The sequence below is a fragment of the Schistocerca cancellata genome, chromosome 4 (genome assembly GCF_023864275.1).
Source record: "Schistocerca cancellata isolate TAMUIC-IGC-003103 chromosome 4, iqSchCanc2.1, whole genome shotgun sequence".
NCBI lineage: Eukaryota > Metazoa > Arthropoda > Insecta > Orthoptera > Acrididae > Schistocerca > Schistocerca cancellata.
The window spans coordinates 906,003,486-906,019,266 of NC_064629.1; the positions used below are offsets into that span (position 1 = coordinate 906,003,486).

At 51.8% G+C, this 15,781-nt stretch overlaps 1 protein-coding gene across 1 annotated transcript in view; it reads left to right on the forward strand.

Moving 5' to 3' along the window:
• Positions 1-12,957, forward strand: part of LOC126184498 (uncharacterized) — a 172,804-nt gene extending 159,847 nt beyond the window's left edge. Inside the window, exons 2-3 of the mRNA XM_049926891.1 lie at positions 5,487-6,434; positions 12,703-12,957. Coding sequence (XP_049782848.1) covers positions 5,487-6,434; positions 12,703-12,957 — 1,203 coding nt within the window. The remainder of the gene's footprint in view (positions 1-5,486; positions 6,435-12,702) is intronic.
• Positions 12,958-15,781: the final 2,824 nt, after the last annotated feature.

Below are 15,781 nucleotides of genomic sequence, written 5' to 3' on the forward strand. Positions count from 1 at the left end.
ATCTTGCTCCAGGACTTCCCTTCTCAGTGGAGGGATAGCATCGTGGTTCCTGTCCTTAAGCCTGGTAAGAACCCCCTATCTGTTGACAGCTATTGGCCAATTAGTTTGACCAATGTTGTTTGTAAGTTACTTGAACGGATGGTAGCCCATCGGCTCAATTGGGTCTTCGAATCTCGGGACCTATTGTCCTCTTACCAGTGTGGCTTTCGAGAGGGACGGTCTCCAATCGATCATTTACTTCGCTTGGAATCCGCAGTCTGGCAGGCTTTTTCCCAGCGTTGCCATTTGGTTGCAGTGTTCTTTGACCTTCGCAAGGCCTATGACACGGCCTGGCGCCATTATATCTTACTTACCCTTCATCAGTGGGGTCTTCGGGGCCCACTACCGATTTTTATCCGCCAGTTCCTGTTCAATCGGTCATACAGAGTTCGAGTTGGTACTGTTTTTAGTTCTCCACGGACACAGGAGACGGGCATCCCACAGGGTTTTGTCTTGAGTGTCCTTTTCCTCATTGCTATCGATGGACTTGTGGCCTCCGTCGGTCCTTTGGTCGCCCCTGCCCTGTATGTGGATGATTTCTGCATTTGGATTAGTTCCTCTTCGATGGCATCTGCAGAGCGGCAGCTCCAGGGAGCTATACGGCGTGGCTCTGCATGGACCCTCTCACATTGGTTTCAATTCTCTCCTCTAAAATCGCGGGTGGTCCACTTCTGTCGCCGTACGACGATCCACCCTGATCCAGAGCTCTATCTCGATGCCGAACGATTGCCTGTGGTCTCACAGTTTAGTTTCCTGGGTCTTCTTTTTGACAACAAGCTCACTTGGCTGCCCCATGTCAGACATCTGAAGGTAGGATGTTTCCGTAAACTCAATGTCCTTCGCTTCCTTGCCCACTCCTCTTGGGGTGAGGACCATTCCCTCCTCCTCCGTCTTTATCATGCTCTAGTTCTGTCTCGCTTGGACTATGGTTGTCAAGTTTATGGTTCAGCTGCTCCTTCCACACTGCACGTCTTGGATCCAGTCGACCATCATGGTATCGATTTGGTCACTGGTGCCTTCCCTTCTAGTCCTGTTGACAGTCTCCTGGTAGAAGCTGGGATCTCTCCCCCCCCCCCTTTCTCTTTGGTGTTCCCAGCTTCTGGTGTCTTATGCACACGCTATCCGTTCCTCTCCCACTCATCATTCCTATTCTATCCTGTTCCCAGACCATGGACGTCGCCCACCCGACTCCCGCCCTCGGGCGGGTTTACCAGTTGGGCTCCGCCTTGCGTCTCTTTGCCATGATTTTCAGCTTCCTTCTTTCTCCTGTCTTCCTCGATCCCTCCTCTCCACCCCCCCACCTTGGTTAGCTCCTTGGCCTCGAATTCGGATGGATCTCCGCCGAGGTCCAAAAGATTCCATCCCCCTGGTGGTGTTCCTTTTTCCGCCAGATTTTATCGGAGTTTCGGGATGCTGTTGTTTTCTACACTGATGGCTCTAAATCTGCTGATCATGTGGGGTATGCCTTCACGTCCTCTGTCGGAACTGAAAATCATTTGCTGCTACCTACATGTGGGGTGTTTACTGCGGAATTGATGGCAATTTCCCAGGCCCTTACCTTTATTTAAAAGTCCCAACACAACCGCGTTTTGTTATGTACGGACTCGATGAGTGGCCTTCTTGCTATTGACCGGTGTTCTTCGCGCCATCCCTTGGTCTCTGCCATCCATGACCATCTCGCTGATCTTCACCGTGCTGCTTGTTGCATTGACTTCCTTTGGGTCCCTGGCCATGTGGGTACCCAGGTAATGAGCTCGCTGATCGTTTGGCTGGGGGAGCAGTTACTTACCCCTCGTTTTCTGTAACCCCCTCCTGCAGCGGATTTACGGCTTCACATCAAATCCCACTTCGCACAGTCATGGGCCACTTCTTGGGAGGCTACTCCCCTGTCTAATAAACTACATGCAATTAAGGTGACACCAGGCCCGTGTCGTTCTTCCTTTTGCCTCTCCCGAAAGGACTCGACCACACTGTGTCGTCTCCGCATTGGCCATAGCAGGCTGACCCATGGTTTTTCTTTTGCATGATGAGCCACCCCCACTTTGTGGTTGTGGAGCCTTCCAGTCGGTAGCCCACATTTTGGTTGAATGCCCCCTTCTTTTGGCTCTGCGTGCTAAGTATAGGCTCCCGAACACTTTACCTTTGTTGTTGGCTGACGATTCCCGGATGGTCTCTCTGGTTCTCGGTTTCGTCCGGGAAAGTGGTTTTTATTCTCAGTTTTAAGGTTTTTAATCTCTCTCTGGTATTGGGGCAGGGCGGTGAGTGTTTGGGTGTCTCCCACTGTAAGCAGTGTTCGGAGATTCCCGATTCACCTCCCTGACTGAAATCCTCTTTCCTTATCCTTTTACTTTTTCACCCCTTTTTTTTTTAAGAATTGGTTAGTCGCCTTTTCCCATACGTACTTCTACATTCTAGCGGTTGTACCTTTTAAGTCACAGGTGGTCTTGCCTATGCTGCTTCAGCATAGCGTTGGGTTCGTTCTCTTGCTGACTTCCCTCATTTTGTTTTTACCATTGACACCATGACTGCCCCTTTACGTTTTTACTCTTTTCCCTTTTATTGTTCTGACTTTCCTGAGATGTCACATTAGCGGAATGGACCATATTTGAAACAAGGGACTGATGACCTTGCTGTTTGGTCCCTTAAACCTCAAACAACCAACCAATCTATAACTTTAACCAAGAACACAACAGAAATCTGTGACAGAGTATTTGAAAGAACACCTGCTTTACTGAATGAAATATCCATAAAAACAACAAAATTCCACAGTAGTTTGCCTACAGATTTAAGGAGGCATCTGATAAGTTCTGTGAAGGGTACCATAATACGTTAAAAATCACCGGATAGCAAGAATTTCTTCGGCATAAGCACTGAGACATGCCACTAAGCACCATTACCATTAAGATCATTGAAGTGAACCCCCCCCCCCCCCCCCAGTAGGCTCAAGGTTCTTTAGTCAATTCGTGCATGGTGCACGCATGGCCCCGAGCTATTAGAGCCTGTTCTTCCTTCCCTGGCTGTATTTCCTTCACCATGCTCCTCCCTCCCTATCATCACTCCTTCTCTCTTGCAGTTCTGATTTATGTTGACCTGGCTATCCACCTGGTTCCACGTATTCCTGGCAATTTTGTTTCTCCTACCTGACTTGGAGTTTAACCTCCCCTTCTCAATTTTCTGTTTTTAGTGTGAGCCATTTGGGAAATAACTTCCTCCCTAGCGTCTGTAGTATGGATTCCTGTGCCCACCCATCCTTCCCCTATTCCTTCCCTGTCGTAGTCCCCCTTTGCCTGCTAGATCACCAGTACATGTAGCCAGTCTGTGTGGTGGAGATGTTACGTACCCATCTGGCTGAGCCCCTTGACAACACAGAGATCACACTACTGATACCAGAAAAGATCCCTACCCACATAATCCTGGAGCATGGAACTCCCAGCAACAGCCGCTGTGCCAGGCAGCCCTTGCTGTGGCTGGGTGGGCGTCTATGGGGAGAGTCCCTGGTAGAGTGTGTGGTATCAGGACAGATGCTTGGCCCATGAAGCGTATCAAGCTGCAAAATTCTGGCCGTTCTCAAACGGCTATTGACTTCGAACAATAAAGAACCAATTAACGCTGCTTCATATGACCCAGCAGCCTCCCCTTCCCTGGCTACAACCTGAGAGGAGGGCCAGGTTCGCTGTCTTGGGATGAAACACTTTCCCCTGCTACCTTGTCTGTACTAAGATAGACCGGTGACACAATCACAGCCATAAAGCCACCTTTTTGTGGAGAATATGAAGGACAAGTTTGGCGAAGTGGAGTCTGTTAGTAAGATGTAGTTATGCTCTCCGTTGATCAAAGTTCCTTCTGCTATCCAGTATGCAGCTCTTCATGCTTGTGATCGTCTTGGCAATGTCCAGTGTCTATTACCCCCCCACCAGTCAATGAGTATGGTCCAGGGAGTGATTTTTTCATTTTCAAACTGATGAGGAACTCGAGGCTAATCTGGAGCGACTAGGCGTTTATTTTATTTGAAGTGTGCAGAAGGGTCATAGAGACAACTGCACCAATACTGGCACCTTCATCCTCACTTTCAAGGGAGGTAACCTCCCAGAAAAGGTCAAGCTTAGATGCTACGGATGTGATGTGAAGCCATATCTCCCATCACCTGCGACGTGCTTTTGGTGCATGTGTTTTGGGCATATGTCTTCCCGCTGTAAGACGGACCCTCTGTGTGGTGACTGTGGACACCCACTTAAAGAGGGAAGCACCTGTATTCCGCAACCTGTATGCGTTAGTTGTCATGATCGCCACTTACCCCACTTGCCAGACTGCCTAGCTCTCAAGACAGAAAAGAAGATCCAAGAGCGCAAGTCCCTGGATCGTCTGGCTTACGCTGAGACTCGCCAAAAATATGACACTCCATGCAGAGGCACTTTATTCAACTTTCGTCTCTCTTACATTTCCCCCATCCTACCTCTTCCTTACCTCAACCCTGTCCCCCTCTCCACTCTCCCCCCCCCCCGCCACTTTCCCCTTACCACTTGCCTACAGTTCCTACACCCCTCCCCCCTTGGAGCTGCTCACCCCCCTTGGAGCTGCTCACCCACCCCTTGGAGCTGCTCACCCCCCTTGGAGCTGCTCACCCCCCTTGGAGCTGCTCACCCCCCTTGGAGCTGCTCACCCCCCCTTGGAGCTGCTCACCCCCCCTAGGAGCTGCTCACCCCCCTAGGAGCTGCTCACCCCCCCTAGGAGCTGCTCACCCCCCTAGGAGCTGCTCACACCCCCTAGGAGCTGCTCACCCCCCTAGGAGCTGCTCACCCCCCCTAGGAGCTGCTCACCCCCCCTAGGAGCTGCTCACCCCCCTAGGAGCTGCTCACCCCCCTGGGAGCTGCTCACCCCCCTGGGAGCTGCTCACCCCCCCTGGGAGCTGCTCACCCCCCTGGGAGCTGCTCACCCCCCTGGGAGCTGCTCACCCCCCCCCCCCCTGGGAGCTGCTCACCCCCCCTGGGAGCTGCTCACCCCCCCCCCCTGGGAGCTGCTCACCCCCCCCCTGGGAGCTGCTCACCCCCCCCTGGGAGCTGCTCACCCCCCCCCTGGGAGCTGCTCACCCCCCCCCTGGGAGCTGCTCACCACCCCCCCTGGGAGCTGCTCACCCCCCCCCCCTGGGAGCTGCTCACCCCCCCCCCCCCCTGGGAGCTGCTCACCCCCCCCCCCCCTGGGAGCTGCTCACCCCCCCCCCCCTGGGAGCTGCTCACCCCCCCCCCCCCTGGGAGCTGCTCACCCCCCCCCCCCTGGGAGCTGCTCACCCCCCCCCCCCTGGGAGCTGCTCACCCCCCCCCCCCTGGGAGCTGCTCACCCCCCCCCCCTGGGAGCTGCTCACCCCCCCCCCCCTGGGAGCTGCTCACCCCCCCCCCCCTGGGAGCTGCTCACCCCGCCCCCTGGGAGCTGCTCACCCCGCCCCCTGGGAGCTGCTCACCCCGCCCCCTGGGAGCTGCTCGCCCCGCCCCCTGGGAGCTGCTCGCCCCGCCCCCTGGGAGCTGCTCGCCCCGCCCCCTGGGAGCTGCTCGCCCCGCCCCCTGGGAGCTGCTCGCCCCGCCCCCCTGGGGAGCTGCTCGCCCCGCCCCCCTGGGAGCTGCTCGCCCCGCCCCCTGGGAGCTGCTCGCCCCGCCCCCCTGGGAGCTGCTCGCCCCCCGCCCCCTGGGAGCTGCTCGCCCCCGCCCCCCTGGGAGCTGCTCCGCCCCGCCCCCTGGGAGCTGCTCGCCCCCGCCCCCTGGGAGCTGCTCGCCCCGCCCCCTGGGAGCTGCTCGCCCCGCCCCCTGGGAGCTGCTCGCCCCGCCCCCTGGGAGCTGCTCGCCCCCGCCCCCTGGGAGCTGCTCGCCCCCGCCCCCTGGGAGCTGCTCGCCCCGCCCCCTGGGAGCTGCTCGCCCCCGCCCCCTGGGAGCTGCTCGCCCCCGCCCCCTGGGAGCTGCTCGCCCCGCCCCCTGGGAGCTGCTCGCCCCGCCCCCTGGGAGCTGCTCGCCCCCGCCCCCCTGGGAGCTGCTCGCCCCGCCCCCTGGGAGCTGCTCGCCCCCGCCCCCCTGGGAGCTGCTCGCCCCCGCCCCCTGGGAGCTGCTCGCCCCGCCCCCCTGGGGGAGCTGCTCACGCCCCGCCCCCCGCCCTCTGGGAGCTGCTCACGCCCCCGCCCCCGCCCCCCTGGGAGCTGCTCACGCCCCGCCCCCGCCCCCTGGGAGCTGCTCACGCCCCGCCCCCCGCCCCCTGGGAGCTGCTCACGCCCGCCCCCGCCCCCCTGGGAGCTGCTCACGCCCCGCCCCCCGCCCCCCTGGGAGCTGCTCACGCCCCGCCCCCGCCCCCTGGGAGCTGCTCACGCCCCGCCCCCCGCCCCCTGGGAGCTGCCCCCTCTTCGTCAGCGCCTGCTGGTGATGGAGCCCCCTCCCGCCTCCCCAGGAAGCCTGAACCACAACTCAGTCAAGGGATGCAAAATCTGTGCACCATTAGGTCGCCTGCTCTCCTTCGGTTCTGGATCATGCAGAAGGCTTTTCTCCCTTTGTTCCCTGTGCTCCTACAACTGCGAAAGAAAAGAAGAAACAGGGAGTCCCAGGACAAGATCCCCCTAGTTCCCCTGCAGGTGCCATCTCCCCCATCAGAACCGGAGTCTGACATCTTATTTATGGTTGTCAACCTGACCTCACTTCTCCTGTATGTCAACCTCGACACTCGCCTCCCAATAATCCAGTGAAATTGCGACGGATATTATCGTCACCTACGGGAAGCACTGCACTGGCTTCCTATTATTGTGTTTTCTGTCTTGCTGTTCAAGAAACGCACTTCCATAATGATGACCAGTCTCCAACGTTTCATGGTTATGTCGGAACCTTGCCAGGCCGAGTATAGCATCTGGAGGGGTCTGCACTTTGGTTCACACTGATTTCATTAGTGACTGGATCACCATTCATACCAATCTGGAAACAATAGTCGCTACGATGTAAATGACCCATGCAGTCACTGTTTTCAATGTCTACCTACCCAAGGTAGGCCAGTTCGTTACGTTGAACTGTCTGCCTTAATACAGCACCTCCCGCCCCTGTGTCTGTCACTTGACCAAGTAATTACAGACTTGGATTTCAGTCGCCTCAAGGACAATTCCCCTTACCACTTCAGTGCTGCTGATGGCACTTTTACTGCTGTCGATCTCATGATCTCTTCCCCTGCTCTCGTGGCTTCCTCTTATTGGGCATCCCATGATGATCTTCGAGACAGTAAACACTTTCCAGTAGTTCTATCGTTCTCCTTCTGCCTTAAGGCAGACAGGCCCCCATGTTGGGCATTCTGCAGGGCTAATTGACCTTTATATAAGACTGCTGTGCACTTCGACACCCCTCTCAAATTGCATTTATGTGGTCGTGCAGGGTGTCTCTGCCACTGTTCCTCATGCTGCTGGCACTGCTATCACCCTGTCCACAGGTCCCCCTCGTCGTCGACCGGTATTGGGGTGGACCAAGGACGTAGCAGTCACTATCGAGGACTGCCGACGGGTTTTGCAGCCATTTTAACGACACCCTTCACAGACCAACCCTGTTGCTTCAAAGCGTGCTAAGGCTCACTATCTTTTGAAGCAGAGTAAAAAGGAATGCTGGGAGCGCTATGTTTCCTCCTTGGGGACGTATGCCTCTTCATTGCTGGTTTCGTCCAAGTTCAGTAGCCCACTGGGTCACCAGTGATAATCAACTGTCAATGGTTTATCCTCAAAGGTGTTCTGTGTACTGATCCATTGGTCCTTGCAGAACACCTCGTAACACACTTCGTGGCAGCATCGGCGTCCACTTCTTATCCTACCACCTTTGTCTGGCAGAAACGCTGAGGTGAACAGAACCCAGTCTGTTTCAACCCTCACCAAGCTGAACCCTGTAATGAACCCTTCACTGAATGGGTATTCTTGCAGGCTGTTACCTCTTCATGTAACATGGTCCCAGGCCTGGATTCCATCCATAACCAGATGATACAACACTTGGACATTACCTAGAGGCAACATCTACTCAGTCTTCAACCATATTTGGCTCACAGGTGCTTTACACTCGTATTGGCGAGACAGTACACTTATCCCAGTCCTTGATCCCAGGAAGAACCCAGCGTCTATCGATAGCTACCGCCCTATTAGGCTGCCGAACATACTTTGTAAACTGCTCGAGAGTTTCTGATTACATTATGTACTCGAATCTCGGGGCCTTTTCTCTCTGTATCTGTGTGACTTCTGGGAATGACGATCTCCTACTGACCATTTCCACCGCTTGGAAACAGAAATCTGACAAGCGTTTACTGACCTCCAGCAAATTGTCAGTCTTCTTTGACATTTTAGTTAACCCACCCTGACTGGAGGTTTCGTTCCCCCTTCCAATTTTTATCCGCGAGTTTTTCTCCCACCAGCTCTTCCAGGTTCAAGCTGGCACTTGCCTCAGCTTCCGATTCAGGTGAACCGTATCCCACAGGGTTCTGTGCTAAGTGTCCCCCTCTTCCTCATAGCCATCAATAAGCGTGTAATGTCTGTTGGGTCTCTGGTTAGCCCAGCATTGTATAACGTAGATTTTTGCGTCTGGTGCAGCTCTCACTCTGTAGCATCTGCTGAGCGCCGGTTCCAAGGCGCCATCTGATGGGCCTCTGTGTGGGCCGTCTCCCATGGCTTCCAGTTTTCTCCCTCCAAAACGCGGGTTATGCGTTTTTGCAGCTGACCAACAGTACACCCCGATCCAGAACTTCATTTAGGCGACCAGCTTCTAGATGTTGTAACACAGTCCCGTTACTTGTGCCTTACTTTTTATAAAAGCTGATGTGGCTGCCCTATATTCGCCACCTGAAGACTAATTGTATGCAGATGCTTAAGGCTCTCCACCTCCTGGCCCACACATCTTGGGGTGCAGATTGTGCAACTCTTCTCCATCTTTACCATGCTCGGGTCCTGTCCAGACTAGATTATGGTAGACACTGTTTTCGCTCAGCGGTTCCTTCCACTCTGAAAATAATTGATACTGTTCACCATTGTGAGAAGTTTCGGGCTATTGCTGCGTTTGAGGCTAGTCCCATTGTCAGTGTACTCACAGAATCAGGGATTCCCCATCTACAAATATGATGGAACCAACTCCTGGTTTCTTACACAATCATCATTCGCCGATTCCCTGACCATCCTGGGTACCCTGTGATTTTTGCAAACGAGAGATACCGCTCTCCTGATTAGTACTCATGGGTGAGACTGCCGTCTGGAATGTCTCTCACTTTCTTCTTTCGGGATCTTCATCTCTTCTCACTGGAATGTACCCTGTGTATTTCTTCCCACACACTCCCTTGGATGGTGCCATGACCACGGATTAGATTTGATCTATCCCATGGTGCTAAAGTCCCTGTCGCACCTATGGTCTTTTGGCATCGTCTAAGTTCTATCCTCGAAGAGCTCTAGGGTGGTAGAAACTTCTCAAATGGTGATTCTAAAACGATAAAGTGGGATATGCTTTCACTTGTACTACTGGCTTAAAATACTATTTATTGCTGGTATCATGTAGTGTGTTCACATCAGAGCTCCTAGCCATTCACAGGGCCCTCCATTTTGGTACTCACTCCTCTCTCCACAGTGTTCTTATATGTACTGGCTGAATGAGGAACCTGTAGGCTGTCGACAGAAGCTGATCTGGTCACCCTGTGGTCTCCGCTCTCCATGACCTGCTCTCTGCCCTCCGATGTGCTGCCTGCTCAGTTGTCTTCCTCTGGGTCCTTAATCATGTGGGCATCCCATGGAATGAACCATCTGACCGTGTCACGGGAGAAGCAGACACTTACCCTCATTCCCTGTCACGGTTCCAGCTGCAGATGTGCGAATCTACATCAAATCTCTCTTTGCCCAGAAGTGGAATGACATCTGGTGCGCTACTGCTCTCAGTAATAAACTTTGCACAATCAAGATGACTACTGTGGTTTGGCGCTCTTCCTTCTGCTCCTCTCGGAAGGAGTCCACTGTCTTACACCATCTATGTGTTGCTTATTGTATTGTATTGTATGTTAACCAGGGGCCTAGAAACGACGTAGAGGCTCCATCCCCACCACAGGTGCAGTGCAGTGGTCCACAACACCATGACGACTACCGCAGTTCACTTCACCCCTCTGATGTACCACACCGAATGACTCTTTCAGGGTTATTGGGTGGTTCAGCCCCCGGTGGAACCCCCCCTCCTCCTCCCCCCCCCCCCCCCGAGGAACATCTCAAACCAGATGAGTGTAACCCCTATGTTTGCATGGTAGAATAATGGTGGTATACGCATACGTGGAGAACTTACTTGTGCAGCAATCACCGACATAGTGTAGCTGAGGCAGAATAAGGGGAATCAGCCCGCATTTGCCGAGGCAGATGGAAAACCGCCTAAAATCCATCCACAGACTAGCCAGCTCCCTGGACCTCGAGACAAATCCACCGAGCGGATTCGTGCCGGGGGCCAGGCCCTCCTTCCCAAACAGGAAAGCCGTGCGTTAGACCGCATGACTAACTGGGCAGGCCTATGTTGCTCATACTAGGCTCACCCACTGTTTTCGTTTGAGTAATGGGTCACCCCACAACCTGGTTGTGGGGCCAGAGTGACAGTACCATGTGTATTGGTGGTATGTCACCCCTCTTTTGGTGCTTCGTGCTTAGTATAGTCTTCAAGATTCCTTATCTTTAATATTAGCAGACAATTCATGGATGTTTGAACAGGTATTCAGTTTCCTCCACGAAACTGGTTTTTATTTAGGATATAAGGGTTTGCTTCCCTTCTAGAATAGGGCCAGGGTTGGGGCCTCCCTTCTCTCTTCATGTTTTCTCGCTCTGGGACCCACAATCATTCTCCCGTGTGAAGACAGCTCTTTTATCGCTCTGCTTCTCCCGTTTTTAGATTTGGTCTACCCTTTTATGCCTTCAAGTGTGGGTGTGGGTGTGGGTGTGGGTTCCTTGTACAGATTAAAGCCTCTGACTGGATCTGTCCACTAATAGCAGACCCTCTTTCTTTCACGAGTAACATTGGAATCGTAGGACTGATGACCTCTCCGTTTATTCCCATAACCTCAATCAATCACTGAAGCGAAGCAGTGGTGCACGCTGAGAACCCAGCTAACAGTCAGTGTGTGAACTCATATCATCGTCAAATAGGGTGCGAAATGAAGAAATACATTAACAAGAAGTTATGCCTCAATTTAGGAAAAAACAGTAATGGAGACACATGGAATATTAGTGTGTCTCGTGTTCCAGCAGTAAGTAAAACATCTGTGCCGGCCGCGGTGGTCTAGCGGTTCTAGGCGCGCAGTCGGGAGCCGCGCGACTGCTACGGTTGCAGGTTCGAATCCTGCCTCGGGCATGGATGTTCGTGATGTCCTTAGGTTAGTTAGGTTTAAGTAGTTCTAAGTTCTAGGGGACTGATGACCACAGATGTTAAGTTCCATAGTGCTCAGAGCCATTTGAACGATTTGAAAACATCTGTGTTAGAGTGCTTAAAATGGGTTAGAGACGGAAAGGAGTCGAAGATGAGCGGCTTTCGGATCGACAAGCACAATGCCACACAATATCGAATCAGTACGGCGGATGCTTGCAGATGATTGCCAGTTGTGTTTGAGACTAATAGTAAGAGAGTTGAAGATAGTGAAGAGAGTGTGAGCACTACTGTTCAAGGGCATTTGAAAATGCAGATGATTTGTACTGCACAACCTGACAGATGAGCAGAAGCAAACTCAGAGGGAAACTTCTTGAGCTTTTATCGACGTGTCTGACCGTAATCCACAGTTTTTTCAAATTCGTCATTACAGGAGACGAGACAAGATGCTACCACTTCGATCCAGCAACCAAGTGACAGTCAATGGCATGGTGTTAATCACCTTCCCCACCTCCAAAAGAAATGTCGGCTGACACATCCAATATCAAATGATGATCGCCTTTTTCGACAGCAAGGCTTGATGCATTAGGTTATCTGCTCGAGGGTTAAACTGTCAACACGGAAGTTTTCCATGCAGCACATCCAGGTGGCTCGGTTAGAACTGTGCGACAACCTAGCTGGCCAGGGTAGGGTTTGTCAATTATGAAGGCAGGCAGTAGAAAGTTACACCATGTTCTGGCGGACATTATCTTGATGAAATATAATCTCAGGATGGCTTGCCAAGAAGGGCAACAAAATAGGGTCTGGAATGTTACCGACATACCGCTGTGCTGTGAGGGTGCCGCAGATGACAACCAAAGATGTCCTGCTATGAAAAGAAATGGCATCTCCGACCATGACTCAGTTATCAGGTCGTATAGGGGACGACAGTCTGATTGGTAACCCACCGCTACCCAGGGCGTCTCCAGACACGCCTGTGGCCTCGAATCTCGTTTCATTGAATAAAAGTATCTTCAATAATAAATTTCACTTCGAACTGAGGCGCAGTCACAAGCAAAGACATATATGGAGCGTCTCTAGACATCAGTGGAATATCAACCAGACACCCTCTCATCATATGGTCCAACAGCCAGAAGTGATGGTCTGGGGTGCCATTTCATTGCAGGACATCCTTAAGGCACAGCTGCACATGGATGATATTTTACGTCCCTTTTTTCGCCCTTCATGGCAAGCCATCATGCCTTACATTTCAGCAAGGCAATGTCTGCCAGTGCATGGCTATAATTCATACTACTTGTTTCAGTAGGATAAAAGGGCTGGTTCTTGGAAAAAGTCTGTCACCAATGACGTCGATGATGTCGCCGATGACTCAAGTCTTTACCCACCTCCATCTCCATCTGACAAAGGCCAGGCCATTTGCCCTATGTATAAAATGGCCAGTAAGTCACATTTTGCCAGGAGATTCCCATTTTGGTGGAAAATTCAAAATTCTAGTGAAAATGCAAAAGAACAGCCCAATTGTGCTAGTGTGTTTCATGTGGAACTAGACCTGTTGTACTAAGTACAAATTGGCGGAAAATTCAAAGCAGTACACTGTCATTCTGGTTGACATAGAACACAGCCTCCATGACGTCACAATCGGAGATTTGGAATATGGGCGCGGCATTAGTACGACGTCGGAATTCAAGATGTCTCACCTGGAAACAAGCTGTTTACAGAGGCATATGAGGTGGCTCTGTGATACTACAATCCATCGTACAGCTGTCAGGATATTTATGTAGCGTTGTGGAATTCGAGCATACTGATCTAGACCTACGATGTCACTTTCTTGCTGAGATCTGTTGGGTTACGTTTATAACAGTGTAGAATTCCAGCTCAGACGTGAGATACTGGCTCAGTCCTACTATTCAGTCAAAGGTGTATGGGCTCTTCATACTCCGATTTAGGATGTGTCATTATTTACACAATCGCAAGTGAAGGGGAGGTAAGGTCTCTCGAACCCTGTACCTTCGGCCCTGTTCCATGCATCCGAGCCGCCCTCACCTTCCGCACCACTCTGTAATCTGCGGGGAGCACGGTGACCTTCACCCAGCGATCCGCGTCCATGAGAAATACACTGAAGAGCCAGATAAATCGGTACACCAACCTGATACCGTGTAGGGCCCCCGCGAGCACGCAGAAGTGCCGCAACACGATGTGCCATGCACTCGACTAATGTCTGAAGTAGTGCTGTAGGCCATTGACGCCACGAATCCTGCAGGGCTGTCCATAAATCTGCAAGAGTACAAGGGGGTGGGCATCTCTTCTGCACAACAAATTGCAAGGCCCCCCAGATATGCTCAATAATGTTCATATCTGCGGAGTTTGGTGGTCACCGGAAGTGTTTAAACTGAGAAGAGTGTTCCTGGAGCCACTCTGTAGCAGTTCTGGACGTATGGGGTGTCGCATTATCCTCCTGGAATTGCCCAAGTCCGTCGGAATGCACAATGGACACGAATGGATGCAGGTGATCAGACATGATGCTTACATACATGTCACCTGTCAAGAGTCGTATCTAGACGTATCACGTCACTATATAACTGCAACTGCACATGCACCACACCATTAAGGAGCCTCCACCAGCTTGAACAGTCCCTTTCTGGCATGCAGGGTCCATGAGGTTGCCTCCATACCCGTACACGTCCATCTGCTCGATACTATTGGAAATGAGACTCGTCCGATCAGGCAACATGTTTCCAGTCATCAACAGTCCAATATTGGTGTTCACGGCCCCAGGCGAGACATAAAGCTTTGTGTCGTACCGTCATCAAGGGCGCATGACTGAGCCTTCGCCTTCGAAATCCCATGCTTCGTGGAATGTTTCGCATGCTGACACTTACAGATGGCCCAGCACTGAAATCTGCAGCAATTTGCGGAAGGGTTGCAGTTCTGTCACATTGAACGATTTTCTTCAGTCGTCGTCGGCCCCTTTCTTGCAGGATCTTTTTCTGGGCGCAGCGATGTCGGAGATTTGATGTTTTAGGGGATTCCTGATACTCACAGTACACTCGTGAAATGGTCGTATGGGAAAAATTCCCACTTCATTGCTACCTCAGAGATGCTGTGTCTCATCGCTTGTGTGCTGATTATAACACCACGTTCAAATTCACTTAAATCTTGATAACCTGGTATTGTAGCAGCAGTAACAGAGCTAACAAGTGCCGCAGACACTTTTTGTCTGAGATAGGCGTTCCTATTTACATATCACGAAGGGCTCTCAACAAGGGAAGTGTCCAGCAGTCTCAGAGTGAACAAAAGCGATGTTGTTCGGATTTGGAGGAGATACAGAGAGACAGGAACTGTAGATGACATGCCTCCTTCAGGCCACCAAAGCACTACTACTGCAGTGGATGACAGCTACATACGGATTACGACTTGGAGGAGCCCTGACAGCAAAGCCACCATGTTGAATAATCCTTTTTGTGCAGCCGCAGGACGTCGGGATCTACATCTACATCTACATCTACATCCATACTCCGCAAGCCACCTGACGGTGTGTGGTGGAGTACTTCTATCGGTTCTCCCTTCTATTCCAGTCTCATATTGTTCGTGGAAAGGAGTGTCGGTATGCCTCTGTGTGGGCTCTAATCTCTCTGATTTTATCCTCATGGTCTCTTCGCGTGATATACGTAGGAGGGAGCAATATACAACTTGACTCTTCGGTGAAGGTATGTTCTCGAAACTTTGACAAAAGCCCGTACCAAGCTACTGAGCGTCTCTCCTGCAGAGTCTTTCACTGCAGTTTATCTATCATCTCCGTAACGCTTTCGCGATTACAAAATGATCCTGTAACGAAGTGCGCTGCTCTCCGTTGGATCTTCTCTGTATCTTCTATCAACCCTATCTGGTACGGATCCCACACTCCTGAGCAGTATTCAAGCAGTGGGTGAACAAGTGTACTGTAACCTACTCCCTTTGTTTTCGGATTGCATTTCCTTAGGATTCTTCCAATGAATCTCAGTCTGGCATATGCTTTCCCGACGATCAACATTATATGATCATTCCATTTTAAATCACTCCTAATGCGTACTCCCAGATAATTTATGGTATTAACTGCTTCCAGTTGCTGACATGCTATTTTGTAACTAAATGATAAAGGATCTATCTTTCTGTGTATTCGCAGCACATTACACTTGTATACATTGAGATTCAATTGCCATTCCCTGCACCATGCGTCAATTCGCTGCAGATCCTCCTGCATTTCAGTACAATTTTCCATTGTTACAACCTCTCGATACACCACAGCATCATTTGCAAAAAGCCTCAGTGAACTTCCGATGTCATCCACCAGGTCATTTATGTACACTCCTGGAAATTGAAATAAGAACACTGTGAATTCATTGTCC